The sequence below is a fragment of the Engraulis encrasicolus genome, chromosome 22, assembly GCF_034702125.1.
Source record: "Engraulis encrasicolus isolate BLACKSEA-1 chromosome 22, IST_EnEncr_1.0, whole genome shotgun sequence".
Lineage (NCBI taxonomy): Eukaryota > Metazoa > Chordata > Actinopteri > Clupeiformes > Engraulidae > Engraulis > Engraulis encrasicolus.
In genome coordinates, this window is record NC_085878.1 from 14,881,394 (window position 1) to 14,903,239 (window position 21,846).

The following is a 21,846-nucleotide window of genomic DNA, read 5'->3' on the forward strand; positions in this document are numbered from 1 at the left end:
CGTCTATGTGCAATGTTTGTCCAAGAGACAAAGTTCAAAATTCATCTGTAAACTTAATAGGCTTTAATAGGGTTTTTTTGGTCCTATAGGCCTACATTCAAATAATGCAACTATAGGCCACAATTGGTTACACACATTTGTTCATTAACTGTGAATTTAAAACAATATAATAGCATTACATATACAAGTACCTTTACAACACATGATAACACTGTGCCACAATACCACCAAATTTCACCCTCGATTAAAATTTAGATTCTAGAGTTCCCTCTCTCTAGTGAAGCATCAGCACTGTTTTTTTGTGCATAGTGGTACTTTGTTCGGTGTGGAACGTTCAACGGTGTGCTTGTTTCCACACGGAAGGAAAATACGTACCGTACACAACATGACTTGTAGGGTAAGGTGAACGTTCTCTGACCATAATGATGTTTCCCTTAACTATTAAATTATTCCGCACACGTGTAAAACCATACTCCGTTCATTAGCAGACTACAACACAAACGACAATGTTGATATGCCTGAGCAAATCTGTGAAGACCGGGGGGTAGCCGGCAAGCTCGCTAGCATGCTATATGTTGTTAGCAAAACTTGCTGACTGTCAAGCTCAAGCAGTAGGCTACAGGGTGCTATTGTAACTATTTTAATAACCACTTACTCTCACCTTTGAATAGCCGATCTATCTGTGGGCCTAGGCTACCGCTGTGTGTCTTCTTTGGCTTCTGCTCTTTTTTGTTTCATTAAACAAACGTCTCAGACATGACTTGGTAACATCCTGAAACTGCACAACAACACTGCTGTTTTTTTTTCTTGTCCAAAACGGTCTCACCTTGTATTATGAACGTACATTGCACATAGTTCTACACAGTGGTGACATTACACTGCATTAGTGGGGTTTTCCCACAGTACTACCTACTGACATCACACACACTCTTTACCAAAAATACCAGCCATTACCCTCAAGTAGGCGTTTCAGAGTTCCACGCTTCAACCGCAACAGACTTAAACATGCTTTCATACATCAATCTATTCATTTGTTAAATCAGTCATAAGACTGCATAGAGTTATCACTCCATGTGGTAGGACCTTCAAGTTATGTGGGTTGTATCATATAATGTATGCATGTATGTCTGTATAGGCCTGTGTCCTCTGTTTTTTGTTTTGTTTTGTTTTGTCTTGTTTTTGTTTTTTGCCAGTTGTGCAATAGTCTTGTGATGTGATGTCATGTGTGTGTCCTGTCTTAAGCGAGTGTTGCTCAGGGACGCAAAAATAATTTTGGTGAAAACTGACAATAAAGTATAATCGTATCGTAACACTGTAATTAAAACTGCCTTACAACATAATGACAGGGTAAATCAAACAAGCAAATGTGCTCTAAATGCCAATTGCTTAGAGCTAGTGCTTTTATCCAGGTTACACTTTTGACCACTCATTTCTAAATAGGTGAATCACATGATTAGTTCAGATAGGCATTATTATATTGGTGTATGACCACCAGGCTATTGGATATTTAAAGGCCATGGAGTTTGTTGATGTTGTGGCAACTTCTGAAATATTTTCATATAATTTTATTTAACCACAATATAACATTATAACCATGGACAGCCTTGCAATGTCTAAACATTTCCCAGAATATTTTTAAAGTATGTGAAGCAAAAATAAAGACATACTGGAAAAATATAGAAATATGAACACTCAGTGATGTTTTTTTTTCTTTCAGATTCTTAAAGGATGTTGAGCTGACAAATTTTCTACCTAGCCCACCCCAACTGGCCCCTCACTATGCTGCCATTGCTTATAACTCCACTCATGGGCTGTCAGCACTGCTTGTTGAGAAGAGGAACCCTGCACCGATGGATGCAGGGTAATTTAGTATGCTGGAGGGCATTTGGGACCGCTGGAGTCAAACAAGCCTCTGCTAGCCAAGGTCGTAAAGTTACCCCTGTATTCTCCACTGCATTGGGATTCAGCAACAGGACTGCCATAGTGGACAACAGTGGTAGCCACACTTACAGAGACCTCTATGCCAGCAGTCAGGGTTTGGCACACCGCATTGCTCAAACCTTGGGCTGTGGATCTGGAGACGTGGGTGGGCAGCGGATATCGTTTCTCTGTGCCAATGATGCATCTTATACAGTGTCACAGTGGGCATCCTGGATGTGTGGGGGCACGGCCGTACCCCTGTACCGCAAGCACCCACCCTCGGAGCTGGAGTATATCATCACCAACTCCCAGAGTTCCCTGCTGGTAGCAGGGTATCCATACGTCGACACACTTGAGCCACTGGCTGATAAACTGGGTCTCCCGTGCCTCAGATTGCCGGTTACCTCCAGTTTGACCACTCAGGAGATTGTGGCAGACACAGACGGACTCCCAGTCCTGCCTGAGAATGACTGGGCACAGAGACCAGCCATGATCATCTACACCAGTGGGACCACAGGAAGGCCCAAAGGAGTCCTGCACACGCACAGCAACATACAGGCCATGGTAAGCTTTTTTGCTGAACATTTTTAGTCAAGGTGAGTGAAGAGTTATCCAGTACTGGAGACATGTAAGTGTTATACTTTGAAAGGTCATGTTGCGCTGTTTCATATGGGTAATTTCACATGAACTCAGACACTTTGGGGCCCGTGTGACACATCTTTTTTAATATAACCAAGTCAGTGTTTCCTACAGAAATTTTGGAAACTGGGGGGGCAGCGGGTTTTTTTGTGGGGGGGGGGGGGGGGGGGGGGGGGGGTTGTTGGGTCTTTTCACGGGCCTTTTTTTGGGGGGGGGGTAATTCATGCAGTGTAAATCCAAAATGGCAAAACAATGAGTACAGTATGACATTGGCGCATGGAGAAACTATAGGCCTACGCCTACATTTCAGCCATTTATATTTGGAGAAATAAGGCTACATAATAGACATGCAGGGGTCTATGTAATGAAAAAAATAATAAAACAAAATAGGAGCAGAGATAAGAATTTAAGATTGCTGTGAAATTGTTAACGCATAAACAAAAAGGGTCTAAGAGGGTAGGCTATGCCTTTTCCCCACACACACATATAGGCGTACACATTCTACATGAGGGGTGCTGGTCACAGGGCCAGTTTTTCAAAATTCCTCACATTTAAAAGGGCTGAACAACATATTACACATTTATGTCTATATTCACATTCATTACACATTCATTTCTATATGCAGCCCGATGTCTCCTCTGCCTTGTCAATGAAGGCCTGTCACCTAACTCATTACAACTGTAAAACAAAGCCTGGGGAGTGTTAGTAAACTCATTCCAACTGTCCCTTCTCGGAAGGTTTTTTTTTTTTATTGCTCCCAAACCCAAGTTAACTACAACAACTTGACAAGGCTTTTGATCCCTCTCTCTTTCAAGCACTTGTGGTTTTCTCTATAGGATGTATTTACTCCAGGAGGAAAATGCGAAGGAAATCGTAATTTAAATCGCTTTTAACAAACACGGAAATCGTAAAAAAAAAAAAAAAATATTAAAAAAAAAAAAAAAAAAAAAATTTTTTTTTTTTTTTTTTTTTTTTTTTTACATTTTCGGAAACTATGGCGGCCAAATTTAAACTATGGCGGGCCGCCATAGTTTCCTCAATGTATGGGAAACACTGCAAGTGTGCCTTTTTAGTGACAAGGTAGAAGAACCCCGGAACTGCATGATTCTGGCATCAATATGAAGGAAGAAACAGACTATGAAAGAGGGTAGGACACTGTACGCATGATTATATCAGCCAATTTAAGTCACAGAGATGGTTTTGATGTTGTTTGAAAGCTCTTTTCTGGCTCTAAAAAATATACAAACAGCATAAGGGTGGTTGATGTGATGCCTTGTTTTTTGTAACATTGGTTAAAAACCTACAAAGCTGTTATTTGTCCTTCAAAAAAAACATATGCCAATGAAAGAAAATGTGGTAAATTATGTTTCATATTAGTCTTAAATGAGAAGAAACATTTTTGTTAAGATTTATGTAAAGGTACGTATATGTCAAATATCCTGCGGTGTGACTGTAACATTAATGAAACCTGGAATATAATATATATATATAAATTAACCAACAACATTTTGAATAATGTATGAAGCATTTGGCATTATTGCATAAATATTAACTTTATATTAAGATATGTGAAAGTGAAAAAAAACCTCAAGACAGTAATATTAACTACAAGTTCAATTTCGTAACACACGTCCTGTGGGTGACATGTATGTCAATGTTTGTGAACGGGCAGCTGCAAGGCCAACTACAAGGGTCTTAAAGACTGGATCCTAACCAGTCAGTACCTCAGTTATTGGAGAGTGCTGTGGAAGTTTAAGGTGACTATTAGCCTCTTAATATGTCTTCATATTGCAATGTTTCTGTCACGCAATGCTTAGGTTCATTTTATGGTGTCGTGTGACTGCTCTTATAGAAGGAAAAAAAGGTTTTTATAAATGAAAATGCATATTAAGATTAAACACAATATCATTATCAAGTTAGCATTAGCTCAGATGTCAGTAGTGCAGTGAATTTCCTTTGGTGTAACTTCATTTTCCTGCGGTGTGACATGCCTATGAAATGTGTTGATGCAGGACACATTTTCCCAAAAATGGCAAAAATTAGGTGAAATTCCACGGACCACTAAGTGCTTTATTTTTTTCTTTTTTTTCCAATTTTTTCAGGAATTGTAATAACTCATTTTTAAAAAATTGTGTTACGCCCTTAAACGTCAACCACCCATAAACAAAAGCTAAGTTATAACTTGGCCAATACATATCCTGCAATGTCATGAACAACATCTGAAATTGTGGTCATTTCAGAGATAATTTGACTTAAAGGTTGAAATGAGTTGTAATAAAGTAGTAATAGAGTTCTGTTAGAGATGAGTACCTCACCTGACGCCTCACGCCAGCAAAAGGCTAATGGCAGTGCTAATTTGGGCAGAGTGTCAGGTGGAGTTAGCCCGACAGGTCAGACCATTCATTTTGAATTACTTCGTAATCCACAAATCGTCTGACTACGCTTCTCTGGGGAGGGTTTTCAGCTGGTGTTCAGACAACCGGCAGTGTTGGCAGATGTAAAATGTTGAACTTTCGTATCAAAATTATCGTTTTGGGGGCTTTTGCGAGGACATTATTGTGCACAAACCAAATGGTTAAGTTACTTTAAGTCAACTGAAGGAAAACTGAAATTATCATACAACATGTGTTTTTGATCGTACAGAGGACAAAATAATAGTACAAATTATTATCTTTCATCTGGCAACTGGTGTTACCGACCAATAAGCGAACACACTTGAGAGCACAATAACATACGTCAACTGTCAGCCATTGGTCAGAGCTCATTTCAAACCAGAGCCGAGCTCACTTCTCCCGCCCTAGTGCTCCAGGGAACAGAGGATCCAGACCTAAAGTGAGTTACGAAGTAATTGATGTGGTCTGGTAAAACCAGACTAAGGTGGAGTAACAGTCAGGTGTGGTAGTCTCCTCTAGCACTATTCTATTACTATGTTACTACAACTCATTCAGCCCCTAAATGACTCCAGAATCAAACACCATCATTTCAGCTGTTGTTCATGACATTGCAGGCTAGGTTTGGACAAGAATGCGTTTTAAAATATAGCTTTTTTCATGTTCAAATATGAGAATAAATGATGTGACGAAGGCTCTCCAAATAAAAAATGTCTTTATTAATATTACAAGTCCTATATGGACATTAAAAACAAGGCCCACATGTAGTGGCATGAGTGCCTTCTTCATGCTGCTACGCGTGGGCCTTTTTAAAAATATGTACAGTCCATGTAGAACTTGTCATATTAATAAAGGCATTTTAATTTGGAGTGCCTTAGTCAGAGAATTCTTTCTCATTTTTTAACCTGAAAGTACTCAGGGTTCCAGTGGGGTCTAAAAAAGTCTAAAAAAGTCTCAAATACAGAAAATGAAAGTTTAGGCCTAATTTTCATCCTAGGTCTAAAAAATGTTACCGCCGTTCATTTCCGCAGAAATTTAAATTAGAGGTGTCCCGATCCAGGTTTTTGCACTTCCGATCCGATACCGATATTTTATTTCACTTCCGATCCGATACCGATACCGGCCGATACCGATACCGGCCTATCGGAGTATTTAAATTGAAAGTTATTTAGCCTACTTACTTTCTTGTCACACTCATGTTGAAAAGGGGTTTACTCTTGATAACAACTAGCCAGCTGAATTAGGTGAATTTGAGTAATACACAATGGTTAATACTGAGAAACCTGTTAAATACAAATTAGGCAAAATAATAGTCAATTAACTACACAAACAAAAATGCCACCAGTGCTCTACTCTTGAACCAGATTCGAAGGAAACCATTGAAAATCCATCATAGTGTCCTACCCTCACATGTAAACCTTTGCTAGTCTGTTTCTCCCTTAATATTGGTGTCAGATTCACAAAAAGGCAGTTCTGTGGTGCTACCTTGCTACTAAACAGGCACAGCACGTATGATTGGAATCCGTGTCGGTCGGGTCCCAAAGTGTCTGATTTCACGTGAAATGACCCATAAGACTTACTTGTCTCTTGTCAGCTGCTCTAGGCAAAGCGACTTCACTTGCTTCCCTTCTCGCTTCTCTTGACACAGCTGTTTCCATAGGTAAACAAAATTGGATAAGGCATGTAGCTGGTTTAGCGCTAAATTTGCTGTCTGCAATTATTCTGATTGCATTGAAGCCATGCTCTACTTTTACAAGTCGCTAGATTTCAAAGAGCCACTTTGTTACGTTTCCGTATGCATTTCAGTGACAGCGCCAGGGCCGTTCTTGATAGAGCGCGCATCGCAGCGAACATAAGATTTTCTGCCTCATTTCATTACCCTGCGCAGCTCTAAGCGTTCGTGCACCAATCTATTTCAGTGTAGGCCTACCCCAACGGTAGGCTACTGCTCCAACAGCAACGATTATTTTAACCTCTTTGGCCAAATGGACCAGTTTGTCTCTTAAGATTCAATAGTGGGAAGCATCTTAAAAATCCCGACATCCAGAGGAACTTTATTTCTCGCTGTCCCATTTATAGACCATACAATTTAAGTTTATGAATAGACAACATGTGCTTTACAACAGATATCACCTCCACTAAGTCCCCTGAAGTTTTTTTGGTTTTTTTGTTTTACAAAACTTTTTCACTTTTCATCTGAAACTGCATAACGTTAAAATTATGTCAAGGGCCGAAAGATGGCCTTATAGGTTCCCCAACCCTGTTCAAATGTTATGTAGGCTATTTGATTTTATGCTAATTTAGAAATAGCCTATTTATCTTGCCTTTATTCCTTCATTGCACTTCAACGTGAATTTCTGCTGTTCTTGCTTTGTAAAAATGCTACATTTTTTGATTACTGAGCATGGACAGGGTGTTAACAAGTAATGATAATGCAATGGAAGAAATGTGAGTAGAAATTAATACAAATATGACCGGATTTATAAATGTATATATAGTTAATCTAAATATAAAATGGGACACATAGGCTAAATAAATTTATATAGTTTCTTCCATATTGCCTGGGTTTGGTCTAAAATTTTGCTCACAATGATCTTAAAAGGTCTGAAAAAGGTCTAAAATTTGACCCACTGAATCCTGCAAGAACCCTGAGTACTATACCTTGGACTAAAGAGCACCCAAACCCAAGAAGTCAACAAACAATCTGGATAAGAGCGCGCCATACTCTACAAACCTACTTTATAGCTTTAGTTTTTTCATATTCAATTTTTAGCATTTTACTATCTCATAACTCATACTCTAGTAAGTTTTGTGTTTCTTGATTATGTAATTTGTAGAGCCAGAAAGGAGTTTTTGAATGACATCAAAACCATCTCTTTGTGTCTTAAAGGGACACTGTCCAGGAAATGGTCAAAAAAGGTACTGCAACTATGCTGCTCATTGAAACTGGGCTTCCTATTGCCAAATTTGATCTTTACATGAAAGTTTACTAAGTAATAAACAAATATTTTCTAGTATGGTCCAAGTATAGTCATTTTTGCAGCTAAAAATGGCTATTTCTGGAAATTCAAAATGGCGGACCATGGAGAAGATCCCCCTTTTCATGTATGGAAAGTGCAATTTTTCCAGTCATAATGAATACTTAGAATTTGATGCTGGTGGTAAGTATTCATGAAAAAGGTAACATTAGTGAATGGGCAGCATGAATTCTGGAAATTAACAACTACAAATCTCACACAGTGTCATTTTAACTTCACCGACATAATCAAGGATGAGTGTATTAGTGTCCTGTCCTACCCTCCTAATTAAAGTCTGTTTCTCCCTTTTTATTAGCGCCAGATTCATGCAAATGTGCATTCTACCTTGCCACTAAAACCCACACTGAATTATGATAAAATCTGGGACGGTCATGTGAAATGACCCATTACCTCAAATTACTCCAAAGCTTGGTATTTTTTGTAAAATGAACTTCACAAATTACATTCACATCACCTTAAATCCTTATCTCTTGGGGGGGAGGCGGGTTTTACAAAGTGTTGGGGGAAACCCTGGTAGGAGTCCGGCTATCATCATCAATAATTCTGTCATCTCATGATAATGCAGTACGCCAAAAAGTACTAAATTGCATTATAGGAAGTAAATCAAGCAGTTCATTGAAATGTACGGCCAAATTTTCCCATTTCACATTAGACCCATGGGGTCTACAAAACTGAAAAGGCCATATGAGAATGGTGCCTTGTTTTGCACTACCATGTGCTGACTTTGAAATAGCTCAACCGTGCATTTGATGTAATTTAATGACTGGGGAGGAGGATGATGATGATGCTAATTATTTTTTCTGTGCTGTATATTAATGTGCACTAATGTACTGGAGGAAGTGTGCTGTGGTCAGTGGGGTGCCATGGTAGTGCGGGGGGTTAGCTGGAGGGAAGGGCTCTGTAGTCTCTCTGCCCTCTGGGCTGAGTGCTAGGCTGCCCCTCACCGCACGCTACGGTGGGGAAGCGTGCTACAGTGTCATTTTGCTTTTGTTCCACATGAGCTCTTCAAAAAATCACCCAAATTATTTCATTATCTCTGCTACTTCAGGCAGTTAGGGGCTTTTTTCTTTTATTTTCTTTCTTTCTTTCTTTCTTTCTTTCTTTCTTTCTTTCTTTCTTTCTTTCTTTCTTTCTTTCTTTCTTTCTTTCTTTCTTTCCTCTGTTTATCCTTAAAGGGACACTGTGTGAGATTTTTAGTTATTCATTTTCAGAATTCATGCTGCCCATTCACTAATGTTACCTTTTTCATGAATACTGACCACCACCATCAAATTCTAAGTATTCGGGTGGGAGACGTGACGCCTTGTTTTTTCGTAACATTGGTTAAAAACCTACAAAACTGTTATTTTCCTTTAAAAAACAAATGTCAATGAAAGAAGATGTGGTACATTATGTTTCATATTAGTCTTAGATGAGAAGAAACATTTTTGTTAAGATTTATGTAAAGGTTTATATGTCAAATATCCTGCGGTGTGACTGTAACATTAATGAAACCTGGAATATAATATATACAGTCCCAGGAAAAAGTTTGTACACCCTTTGAAATTTCTTACATTTCTGTCAAAATTGATCATAAAACATGGTCTGATCTTCCCGGAAATCTCAAGAAGGAACAATCAGAGTCTGCTTTAATTAATTCCACCCAAACATTTACATGTTATCATATTTGTATTGGTCATAAGGCCATAACATTCACAGGAGAGCAGGGCATAAGTAAGTACACCCTTGCATTAAGTAGGTTTTAACCCTCAGTTAGTGGCAATATCCTCAACCAGACTTGTCCTGTAGTTGCACATAAGATTAACAAAACAATCTGCTTGTATCTTGTCTCCCTCTTCTTTAGAGAACGGTCTCTCGTTAGCAAGGTTTGTGGGATGTCTGGAGTGCATAGCTTTCTTGACTTCATGCCATATAATCTCAATTGTTTTTTGTCAGGGCTTTGACTGGGCTATTCCAGAATGTGTATTTCATTATTATGAAGCCATTCTAAAGTCGATTTGCTTCTAAAGTATGGGTTGTTGTCACATTTCAGGACCCATACTCTTGTGTGCTTCAACTGTGTGACAGACTTCCTCACGTTTTTTCTGTAAAATATCACAATAAACTTGAGTTCATTGTTCCACTGATAATAGCAAACTGTCAAGGGCCTGAGGCAGCAAGGTAGCCGCATATAATGATGCTCCCGCCACCATACTCAGAAGAGGAGATGTAACCAAGAATAGCTAAAAATGGGATTAATTCTGCCAATCTAAAATTAATGGGATTTCTGTCCAAAAAAATATTGCTGCACCTTTGAGGTTTGCGAAAAAGCATTTATATGCTTCATAGAATTACTGCAAAATATTCTGTAGACCAACGTTGAAACCAAAGTTGAATTGTTCAGGGGAACACACAATGTCATGTTTGGAGGAGAACTGGAGAACCACACCTTCACCAAAACATCATCTCCACCTTCGAGTATGGTGGCGGGAGCATCATTATATGCGGCTACCTTGCTACCTCAGGCCCTTTTCAGTTTGCTATTATCAGTGGAACAATGAACTCAGAAGTTTATCGAGATATTTTACAGAAAAAAAGTGAGGTAGTCTGTCACACAGTTGAAGCACACAAGAGGATGGGTGCTGAAATGTGACAACAACCCATACTTTTGAAGCAAATCTACTTTAGAATGGCTTCATAATAATGAAATACACATTCTGGAATAGCCCAGTCAAAGCCCTGACAAAAAACAATTGAGATTATATGGCATGAAGTCAAGAAAGCTATGCAGTCCAGACATCCCACAAACCTTGCTGACGAGAGGCAGTTTTCTAAAGAAGAGGGAGACAAGATACATCCAGATTGTTTTGTTAATCTGATCTGCAACTACAGGAAACATCTGGTTGAGGTTATTGCGACTAACTTAGGGTTAAAACCTATTGAATGCAAGGGTATACTTACTTATGCCTTGCTGTCCTGTGAATGTTTACATCTTATGGCCAAAGAAAATATGAAAACTTGTAAATGTTTGGGTTGAATTAGTTAAAGCAGACTCTGGTTGTTCCTTCTTTTGATTTCCGGGAAGATCAGACCATGTTTTATGACCAATTTTAACAGAAAGGTAAGAAATTTCAAAGGGTGTACAAACTTTTTCTTGGGACTGTATATAAATTAACCAACAACATTTTGAATAATGTATGAAGCATAAATATTAACTTTATATTAAGATATGTGAATGTGATAAAAACTCAAGACAGTAATATTAACTACAAGTTCAATTTCGTAACACAAATTGCGTCCTGTGGGGTGACATGTATGTCAATGTTTGTGAATGGGCAGCTGCAAGGCCAACTACAAGGGTCTTAAAGACTGGCTCTTAACCAGTCAGTACCTCAGTTATTGGAGAGTGCTGTGGAAGTTTAAGGTGACTCTTAACCTCTTAATATGTCTTCATATTGCAATCTTTCTGTCACCCAATTCTAAGGTTCATTTTATGGTGTCCTGTGGCGTGACTGCTCTTATAGGAGGGGAAAAAAGGTTTTTATAAATGAAAACACATATTAAGATTAAACACAATATCATTATCAAGTTAGCATGAGCTCAGATGTCAGTCATGTATACAAAAGGATGGCCATAATAAAATGGCCATAATGCAGTGAATTCCCTGTGGTGTGACTTCATTTTCCTGCGGTGTGACATGCCTATGCAATGTGTTGATGCAGCACACATTTTCCCAAAAATGGCAAAAATAAGGTGAAATTCCACAGACCACTAAGTGCTTTATTTTTTTCTATTTTTTTTCCAATTTTTATCCATCATTTTTTTCAGGAATTTGAAAAACTTTTTTTTTTTTTTTTGCGTTACGCCCTTAAACGTCAACCACCCATTCATTATGACTGGAAAAATTGCACTTTTCATACATGAAAAGGGGGATATTCTCCATGGTCCGCCATTCTCAATTTCCAAAAATAGCCATTTTTAGCTGCAAAAATTACTGTACTTGGTTCTTACTAGAAAATATTTGTTTATTACTTTCTAAACTTTCATGTAAAGATCAAATTTGGCAATAGGCAGCCCAGTTTCAATGAGCAGCATAGTTGCAGTACCTTTTTGACCATTTCCTGCACAGTGTACCTTTTAATTTTTCTTCTGTCATGCCCTAGTCATTCATTTAGTCATTTGTTCATTTGTTTCACATTCATTTGTTTGCCCAGTCATCCATTCATTTATTTCAGTTCACCTTTCCTCCTGTTGTTGTCTATCCTTTGCCTGTATTTGCACTGGCATGTTTGTTTGACTTTCTGTATTCCTCTGTCCACCTGTCTGTCTGTTGTCTGTCTAAGTGTGTGTCAGTCTTTCCCTCTGTCAAGTCTCTTCTTTCTTTCTTTCTTTCTTTCTTTCTTTCTTTCTTTCTTTCTTTCTTTCTTTCTTTCTTTCTTTCTTTCTTTCTTTCTTTCTTTCTTTCTTTCTTTCTTTCTTTCTTTCTTTCATCCCTCTGCAACTCCCAAAAAAAGCTTGACCTGCATGCCCATCAGAGTGTAAAATTAGATCACTCTCAATTAAGGGGGAGCTCCGCTTCAAAAAAAAAAAAGCCTGCCATGCCCAGGCTGGGAGGGCTGCCCGTTGACGGCAGAAGGCCTGACTTCTGGCACCCGTCGCTCTCATCACACCCAGCTGCTTGAGGAGCCGCATATCCCCGCTGGAAGGCGTTAAGTCAGCTTAGCTGGCAACACGCTCCCACAGTTGAGGCCACTGACTCACTCGCTCGCTCACAGCCGACTGATCCTATCCTGTCACGCCGCAAACAAAACAGAGCAAACGCAAAGCAGCCTCGTCGCCCGCCCCAGTGACCTTTTTACCCATTTAAAGATAATTGTCACCATAAACGGCTTTACTGTGTGTGTGTGTGCTTAGATGAATGTGTCACTTTGATATGGAGAGAACTATACAGTGACGGAGAGAGAGAAAGCGAGGGCTACAAAGGAAAACTGTACAGTCATTTTGATTAAAAATACACGTTAAAAAAAATACACATTAAAAATACATATTGTTTTGCATTTAAAAGATAGATGTGTGGCTGGCGTAGCTGTACTACACACACTCATACACACACACACACACACGCGCGCACACACACACGCACACACACACACACACACACACACACACACACACACACACACACACACACACACACACACACACACATACACACACATATACACACACATATACACACACACACACACACACACACACACACACACATACACACACACACACACACACACACAGTGAGTGTGCATGAAACAATTTCGCAATGCATTGTCCTGCCTGACCTATTTATATTAATGAGAGTGGCGGGACAGATTGGGAATGGTTGATAATGTGTAGCATATTGTTCCTTGACAGGCCTGTCTCTATTTGTCAGCGGTCTGTCACAGACGTGGACAAGGAGTGGGGTGGGGGGAGAAAGCGGGAATAGATAGCTCCCAGCCAGCACAGGCGGATGGGCGGATGGGCAGGCAGGGAGGCAGGCAGGCAGGCAGCACGGGCAATTGGGTGTAAATCATTTTGAACAAAGGGCCCCGCTGACCTCAATGGGGGAGGCGAGTGCATGGAGGAGCAATTCTTGCTAAACGTCTGACAGGCAGTCATCAGCCCAGCAGCACATGATGGAGAGATGGCCCTGTCCACTGGCTCACTCTCCTCACACACTGACACACCGCAACGCACGGCACACCACTGCACAGCGCAGCGGCACAGTGCACACAGCAGCACACAGCACAGCGGTTTGTTTGTTTCCCTCATCCTCACTCTCAAGAGCCCATAGAAGCCCCGTTATTGGAGCTGGCGTGTGTGTGTGTCGTGTGTGTGTGTGTGTGTGTGTGTGTGTGTGTGTGTGTGTGTGTGTGTGTGTGTGTGTGTGTGTGCGCGCGCTCGTGTGCGTGTGCGCTTGTTGTGTTGTTTGCGTTGTGTTGTGGGTGTTGATTCTAGGTCACGCACCATTAGCTCGTAGCAGATCTCATACAGTACCTGTCTAATTGGCGCCATGGGATGTGGATGCTGCTGGATTGCTCTGTTGTGACTACTTTCCCCACTCTTCCTCTTCCTCTTCTTCTTCTTCTTCTTTTCCCCTGCTCCTATCTCATTCCCTTTCCCTTTTCGGTCCGTGCTCTAAAACCATTCTCAGGCCAGCCAGAACAGTGCCACAGCCAGTTCACACAATGCGAACCAACGTGCTTACTGGTGAAAGACTTGCGCTCATACAACATTGTTTTATTGTGGTGTGTGTGTGTGTGTGTGTGTGTGTGTGTGTGTGTGTGTGTGTGTGTGTGTGTGTGTGTGACTCGGATGAACTAGCCAACACCCACATTGTCATCAAGGTTTGCTCAGAAAAAGCACATTACAGCAGCACTCTTATTGTTGGTGTGATATACAATCTATGGTGTGAGCACATCAGTCTGTCCAAGATTAGGTTTGGTAACTGGTGCGTGCACGGGTCTATGGTGGCCTGAAAACAATGTAACAATCTATAACACTCTATAACACTTCACTATAAACATAACACTTGTCCATGCTTGTGGCCATAGGTCCAGGGCCTGGTCACAGAATGGGGGTGGTCAAAAGATGACGTCATCCTCCACACCCTTCCGCTCCACCACGTCCATGGCATCGTCAACAAGCTGCTGTGTCCACTCTCGGTGGGGGCTACCTGCGTCATGCTACCCGACTTCGACCCTCAAAAGGTACGTATGGCCAATGTACCTGCGGTGAAGTTTTTTTTTTTCTTAACTGATTTTTTTTCTTTTTGAATACAGGAGGAAAGTAAACAGTATCAAGTCATAAACCATTTCACACCCCCTCCATCATATACCCACCAAACCAGGGCTCCAGAGTGCGACCAATTTGGTCGCATATGCGCCCATTTTTTTCAATGGTGCGCCTAAAAAATATTTTTAGGCGCACTGGTGCGACCAGTCATCAGTAGAACAAAATCAATTACTAAACAACCGTTTTAATGGACATAAAATTGATAGTCATTCTACAGTAGTGTCCCACCATCATCACACAATAAAACGTGTCGATGCGGTCATTCCTTCAACTCCGCTGAACTACCGGTAGCTTCTCCCCCTTCCTCGTTCACAGGCAGCCCGACGTTTCAGAATAGAATGTTCGACTTCGCTCAACCATCCGAGTTCACATGTGCCAGCGAGTTTTGTGTTCTCAACCAGGCGAGTTTTGCAACGGACGAGAGAGTAACAATCACGGTAAAAACAGCAAAATGACTTGAGGACATTTTAAACACGAGAGAATCACAATCACGGGGAAAAACTAAATGGCTTGAGCGGATATTAAACATAGCCACACAAAAACGCAGACGGGTGCGCGGATAATTGCCCATTTCAGCCGCGTGCAGACCTGGCCAAACAACAGGTGACGCGCTAGTCTGTCGGGACTTCTGTGAGAGTTTTTTGATAGCGACTAGGGCAGGCTACATAGGCTACTGCCTATCAGTCGGCAAGGCATCGTTCATGTACCTCGAGACAGCACGAGAGAGAGAGAGAGCGAGCGAGCGCACTAGTGCTGTCGTGTCTGTTCGTAGCGCTTGCTAAGATAGTGGTATATCATTATGCAGAGGGAGAGCGCTCAAAAACGAGAAAATAGACAACCCAATTCATCTCAGATTCCACTGTAAACATAGGCTAGGCTATTTGTGTCTAATGATTTTAAAAATCATGACATTTTTAGCAGGGTTTGTTTAACAAAATATCTATCTATCCATCCATCTATCTATCTATCTATCTATCTGCAGAAAAGGCTGGTATGTTGATCTTACTAGTCAAACACATGCTGACTAAAAGGCTACTAATTTGGTCTTTTCTACCAGCCAAACTGAAATTTCACCAGCATTTGGCCAGTTGACTGGCTGGTGTTAATGCAGAGCCCTGCTTGTAGCCAAGATGTGTTAGTTAGGTAGCCTACTGTCATGTCTTTTATAAGGAGCACATTTGGAAGACTAGCCTATAGCACATGGAAGTCTTTTAAAATAATAATAATAATAATAATATAATATAATATTTTTTAAAGCTCAGGTGCGTGTGTGTACGGGGTGGTGAAAACATTTGGGTGCACCTAAATTTTGTGCTGGTGCACCTAAAAAAAATGTTTAGGCGCACCAGTGCAACCAGTGCAAAAAGTTAGTCTGGAGCCCTGCACCAAACCCTGACTAACACACTTTCACATCTCAAATTTTAAAAACAAAACAAAGAAGAGAAGGAAAAGACCAGTAAAAAACACATTAAACACACAAGTTTTTTTTACAAGTTCACCCTTTCACCCAGAGCTCAAAATCAATGGTTTCCTGGGGTCTGCAGAAGGTGCTGTATTGCCTGGGACAATAATGCAGGACAGTAAAAAAGTGCTCATTATTAAGTGTGAAGAATAGTGGTAGAGGCAGCTTTGAATAACAGAGGGTTTAAGTATGGATTATTCCTTTGTCTGCCTTTTTGCCTGAGCTGAATGAAGTAAGCGCCACCATTTTCCAGTTGTTGCGCACCAGCTGTCAGAAATTGGGAAAGTAACTCTGTTAAAAAGTAACTGCTCATCCTTGTACAATATAAATGACCATATGACGCAACTTTACAGTACTTCATTACAGGAGCGAATTTAAGGCATTTTATTGTCAATTCTCACTTTCATAAAAATATGGACATGTGCGTACACATGACTGTATACTTCTACACAATTATACACGCACACATGTGAAAAGATCCCGATGGGAACATCATTATTCAAATCTACATCCCTGTGGAGAAACAAATCAACAAATATAGATCCCCATGACATAAATAATGCGAAACAACTTTAGATAAATACATTACTCATCCTTTCATGCATTTCCACAGAATTAAAAAAAACAACACAGGCTCAAAACTTCTCAGAGGAGGATTTCACTGGTGTTTTTTTATCTTTGCTGGTTTATCAAATGTAGATTCATATCTTTATATCTACAGCACGGGCAATGTGGATTCTGTCGGTTTGCGTCTTTCTCTGCTCATGAAAAGGACCAGGGTTGACATGCAAAAGAGTTTTCAAATATTTTATCTTTTTTGTTTTCAAGACTATTGTTCCTTTATTCCATTAAGACTATTGGCACAGTTCCATTAAATCCACCCATGCCCCTTTTGTCACTGGTGCATGCTTGTGTCAGTGCTGCTGTTTTCTTAAGCAACGACATTTCCGTCAGTGTGTGTGTGTGCGTGTGCGTATGCGTGCGTCTGTCTGTCTGTGTGTGTGTGTGTGTGTGTGTGTGTGTGTGTGTGTGTGTGTGTGTGTGTGTGTGTGTGTGTGTGTGTGTGTGTGTGTGTGTGTGTGTGTGTGTGTGTGTGTGTGGCCGCTACTACACTGAGCGGTAGTCATTAAGCAGGAGCGTGTAAACAGTGGAGAGCGAGTGGAGAGCGAGTGGAGCCTGGCTGGCCAAGCAGGCTGGCTGTGCTTGACGGTGTGTAATGGACTCCTAACTCCCCACGCCAGGCTCCACTGACCCATGCTCCCACTACTACACTCCCACCTCACCTCACCCTCCCCATCTCCACTCCCCATCTCCCCTCTCTCCCCTCCCCTGCCCGCCCCACTGGGACCTCCATCCCCAGACCTGCTCAATGAAGTTGCAATGGAGGTGCTGTACGACACACGTTTGTGTGTGTGTGCGTGCGTGTGTGCGTGCATGCGTGCGTGTGTGCGTCCGCAACAGGGCAGGGAGGAGAGGAGTGTGTGTGTGTGTGTGTGTGTGTGTGTGTGTGTGTGTGTGTGTGTGTGTGTGTGTGTGTGTGTGTGTGTGTGTGTGTGTGTGTGTGTGTGTGTGTGTGTGTGTTCAACCTTATCGGTTACTTGTCAGAGAGCCGCACTAATTGTGGCCGTACTGCTGCTGGGCTGCCAGAGCTGTGGGCGTCAATAGCAGCACCCGCAGCTGACAGGCCTGGGCTCCCACACTGAGGGCCAGAGATGAGGCGTGTGTGCGTGCGTGCGTGCGTGCGTGCATGCGTGTGTCCGTGCGTGCGTGCTTGTGTATCTATGTTTGTGTGTGTGTATCTATGGCTGTTTGTGTGTGTGTGTGTGTGTGCACGTGCGTGTGTGTGTGTGTGTGTGTGTGTGTGTGTGTGTGTGTGTGTGTGTGTGTGTGTGTGTGTGTGTGTGTGTGTGTGTGTGTGTGTGTGTGTGTGTGTGTCTGTGTCTGATCGCATGTTCAGACACACACGCACGCACGCACGCACGCACGCACGCACGCACGCACGCACGCACGCACGCACGCACACACACACACACACACGTACCCAGAGCCTCCTCCTTCCCTTCCTTTCCTCTCCCTTCCCCCTGGAGGACTGTCAGAGTAAGCGCTAGAGTCTGTGTGATGGATTGCCCAGCGCGGCTTTGTATCTGACCACGCCAACTCTGGCTAAGGGCTTTAGAACCAGATCAATCGATGGCCTGACATTGAAGAATGATACTCCCACTGTATTGTGGAGTGGAGGAGGGTGGCGTGGTGTGGGGTGGTGCGGTGAGGGTGGGTCGGAACAAGTGTGCGTGTGCGTGTGCGTGTGCGTGTGTGTGTGTGTGGAGGAGAGAGAGAGAGAGAGAGAGAGAGAGAGAGAGAGAGAGAGAGAGAGAGAGAGAGAGAGAGAGAGAGAGAGAGAGAGAGAGAGAGAGAGAGAGAGAGAGAGAGAGAGAGAGAGAGAGAGAGTTTGGGTGTGTGTATGTGTGTGTGTATGTGTGTGTGTGTGGGGGGGGTGAGTGTGTGTATGTGTGTTGATGTTTGAGTGTGTGTGTTTAGGTGAGGTTAGATGGGTTTTAAAGGGTCTAGGAGAATTTAATGGGAGTCAAGGTTGTGATTGACAGGTAAGGACTAGAGAGGCCACAGCAATAGAAGGCATTCCACTACAACAGAAAAAAGGAGCTCTCTTTCACCGTCTCTCCACTCTTTCTCTGTTGTGACCTTGAAATCTCTGTCTTTCTTTCCCTCCCTTTCACTCTCTCATTCTCTCACGCTCTCTTTCTGAGAGAGAAGAAAAAAACAACTTTTGTTTTCGAACAGATCAAAAGGAATTTGGGCATTGCTTTATCCTATGTGGGTCTTATCTGTTTTCTTCTTCTTTTTTTCCTCCTCTTTTTTTTTTCATATATATTTCCAAGGACTTTTGCCGTGAAAAGAATTTTTAACAAAGCCGAAGAAAATCAATAATTGAGGCAGCACCAATAGACGTCAAACCATACGAGAGGAGCACAATGCAGCTCGGGGAGGAGAATAAAAAAAAGATATGTATTAAAATATTGATGCCGCCCCTGTGACTTCTTCTTTCATAGCTTCAAGGCTTTTAGATCATTTTGATGAGATTTCTTTTTTTTCTTTTTTTTCCCTGTCATCTGTATTTGCGGTAACTGCTCTCCCTAGCTACACTGATGAGGGAGCGTTGGTGTTTATGTGTTGAATGGCTCGTTGATTCGTCAGTTCACCTGGGCGATGTTGTATTGATAACGGCTCACGGTTGCCCCTGCTCCGTCCCCTTCCTCCTTAGCAGCACACAGAAGGCTCAACCACTGGTGTGTGGAACAAGGAGAAGGTGCTTCCAGAGAAAGCTGGTTAATATGGGAAAAAAACTAAATCATATACTTTCACATATCATTTTATGTCGATTTTTATCTTCAGCTGATACTGAGAGTTTGAAAATGGGTAGATTGAATGCACCCATACAGCTCAATTTATTTTCCGTTATTTGCAACATGTCATTTTGACAGTAGCCAAGCCATGGTCACACAACTGACATTGCGAAACCTTTTTAGTCCAAAATAGTCTGATCTACAATGTGGCCAATTATGTTCATTACTGTTAGTACATCCAAAGCAGAGTTGATTATCATGGAATGAATCATCGTCTTGATTTGTAAATGATTGATTGTACCGCCCCACTTGTGATTCTAGGGGATATTAAGAAAGTGGCTTGTTCTCACTTTCATTCTCCATTTCTCTGTCTGTTCACTTTCATTTCTTTTTCGCATAACTTGTTTCTCTGGCACTGTGATTTCTCGTCATTACTTTCATGTGATGTGTATTAAATATGTTTGCACTGTGGCATCATCTCTGAGCTATGGCATCATCGGTACACTTCACCTTGTCGAACAGAGTTTAATTTGCCAGAGTCTAGAGAGTCTACAACCTGTCTTCATGTGTTATTGTTGTAATACAGTAATGTTAATAATCAGTATTCCTCAGTTCAGTCCAGGAGTGCAGTGAGAGGCTGCATTTCTCCCCAGTCACCCATCGCTTGGCTGCTGTTGAACAGACAGCGTAGCCACTGGAGCACGGGAAAGGAGCAGCAACACAGACAGGGTATGAGATTGGGGGGGTGAGGTGGATGATGGGGTACAGTGTGTGTGTGTGTGGGGGGGGGGTGCTTCACCATTGGGGTTGAGGTGGGGAATGGGAGTGAAGGACATGGAGTGGCCTGGGGGAAGGGGGTGCTCTGTCCACCATGAGGGGGTGTAGAATGTGGGTACGGGACTGTTGTGGGGCGGTCTTGGGGGGGTAGAGTGGTGCCGCTGTTCTCCACCTGAGTCCTCCTCCACCTCCCCCCAGTCTCCAGCCCTGCAGGTTAGATGGCTGCTCTTGCCTCTTTGACAGACATAAATTGCCTTTCCCTTTCCTATTGAGCGGGCACCCTCTCGTCCGAAGCACTCCATTGCCTTTTGATGGACACGGGCCCTGAAAGCAACGTGCAGTAACATTAAATAACACACTTGTCGTCGCGGCTACTCTTTACTTTTTTCTTTTTTCTCTCTCTCTTCCTCCTGCGCTATCCTTCAATCTGTCCTTTTTAATCTTTTCACCTCCTGCTCATGGCCATATTCCATTTAGTTATTTTCTTTTTAAACCTTTACATATACAGTATATCTTGCCATGAATGTCATTAATCAGTTTTCTATGAAGGCAGAACTGCCTGAGCTACACGTCTTGGTATTCCTACTCTATTAACTGCAGAAAACTATTATTTTCTGCGTGTGTTAGGGTGAGGAAACCTGAACGAAGTCTGACAGGCCTGGATGGAATCTGACATGCCGGGCCCGACTCGGACAAATATTTAGCATATGTGTTTGGGCTCGGGTTGTGCTCATACATACATACATACAGTATCAGTGCGACATTTTGAAAATTGTAAGCAGCCAGATGGCATGTTCCACATCGTGCCAACATTCCTTTTTGTGATAAAAATAAGTACCGGAAGGTTAATTGAAGAGGACTGAAGTGAAAATGTCAGTCACCTATTCTCACATGAGATTTGTCTCGTGGGCGTAAAGAAGCCATTGGAGCCAGGGACAGCCATTGGAAATGATGGGGAAATCCACTGTGTGGAGATAATCAAAATGGTTTTTCAGGTCGATGGTGAACCTGTTGGATATGAAGGGCTACAGTGCAAGAGTTGCTGGAATATTTGAAAAGAATAACCCTTGACCCTCAGTCGGAGACAGTAAAATCAGGACAAACAGAGCTATTTCTCATTGATTAGACCCAGGGAAGACTGAAATACCCAAGACTGGAATACTCAGCATATGTTTAAGACTTTCTTATTTTGCTTAAGAAGGTGATTGACCATTGACGCACCTGCGTCTTCCTCAGTTTTGGAAATATCTTGAAATATGAAAGAAAACAAGAAACTCCCAGAAATAGTCTGTACATCTTTTTGATTTTCATTAAAATATCTGGTCTTGTTCAACAGAATTTTTTGTCCAAACGTTTTTGTTTGGCTCAGGGGCAGTCCTAGGGGTGAGCCAGCCAGGCAGTCACCCTGTCCGCCCGCGACTACATTGTGAAAATCTTCAAATACC

General features: G+C 41.8%; 1 protein-coding gene across 1 annotated transcript in view; it reads left to right on the forward strand.

The window, feature by feature from the left end:
• The first annotated feature begins 358 nt into the window (after nt 1-358).
• Nucleotides 359-21,846, forward strand: part of acsf3 (acyl-CoA synthetase family member 3) — a 77,519-nt gene continuing 56,031 nt past the window's right edge. The window contains exons 1-3 of the mRNA XM_063188711.1: nt 359-397; nt 1,718-2,484; nt 14,560-14,715. Of these exons, the coding sequence (XP_063044781.1) occupies nt 1,780-2,484; nt 14,560-14,715 (861 nt within the window). The 5' untranslated portion in view covers nt 359-397; nt 1,718-1,779. The remainder of the gene's footprint in view (nt 398-1,717; nt 2,485-14,559; nt 14,716-21,846) is intronic.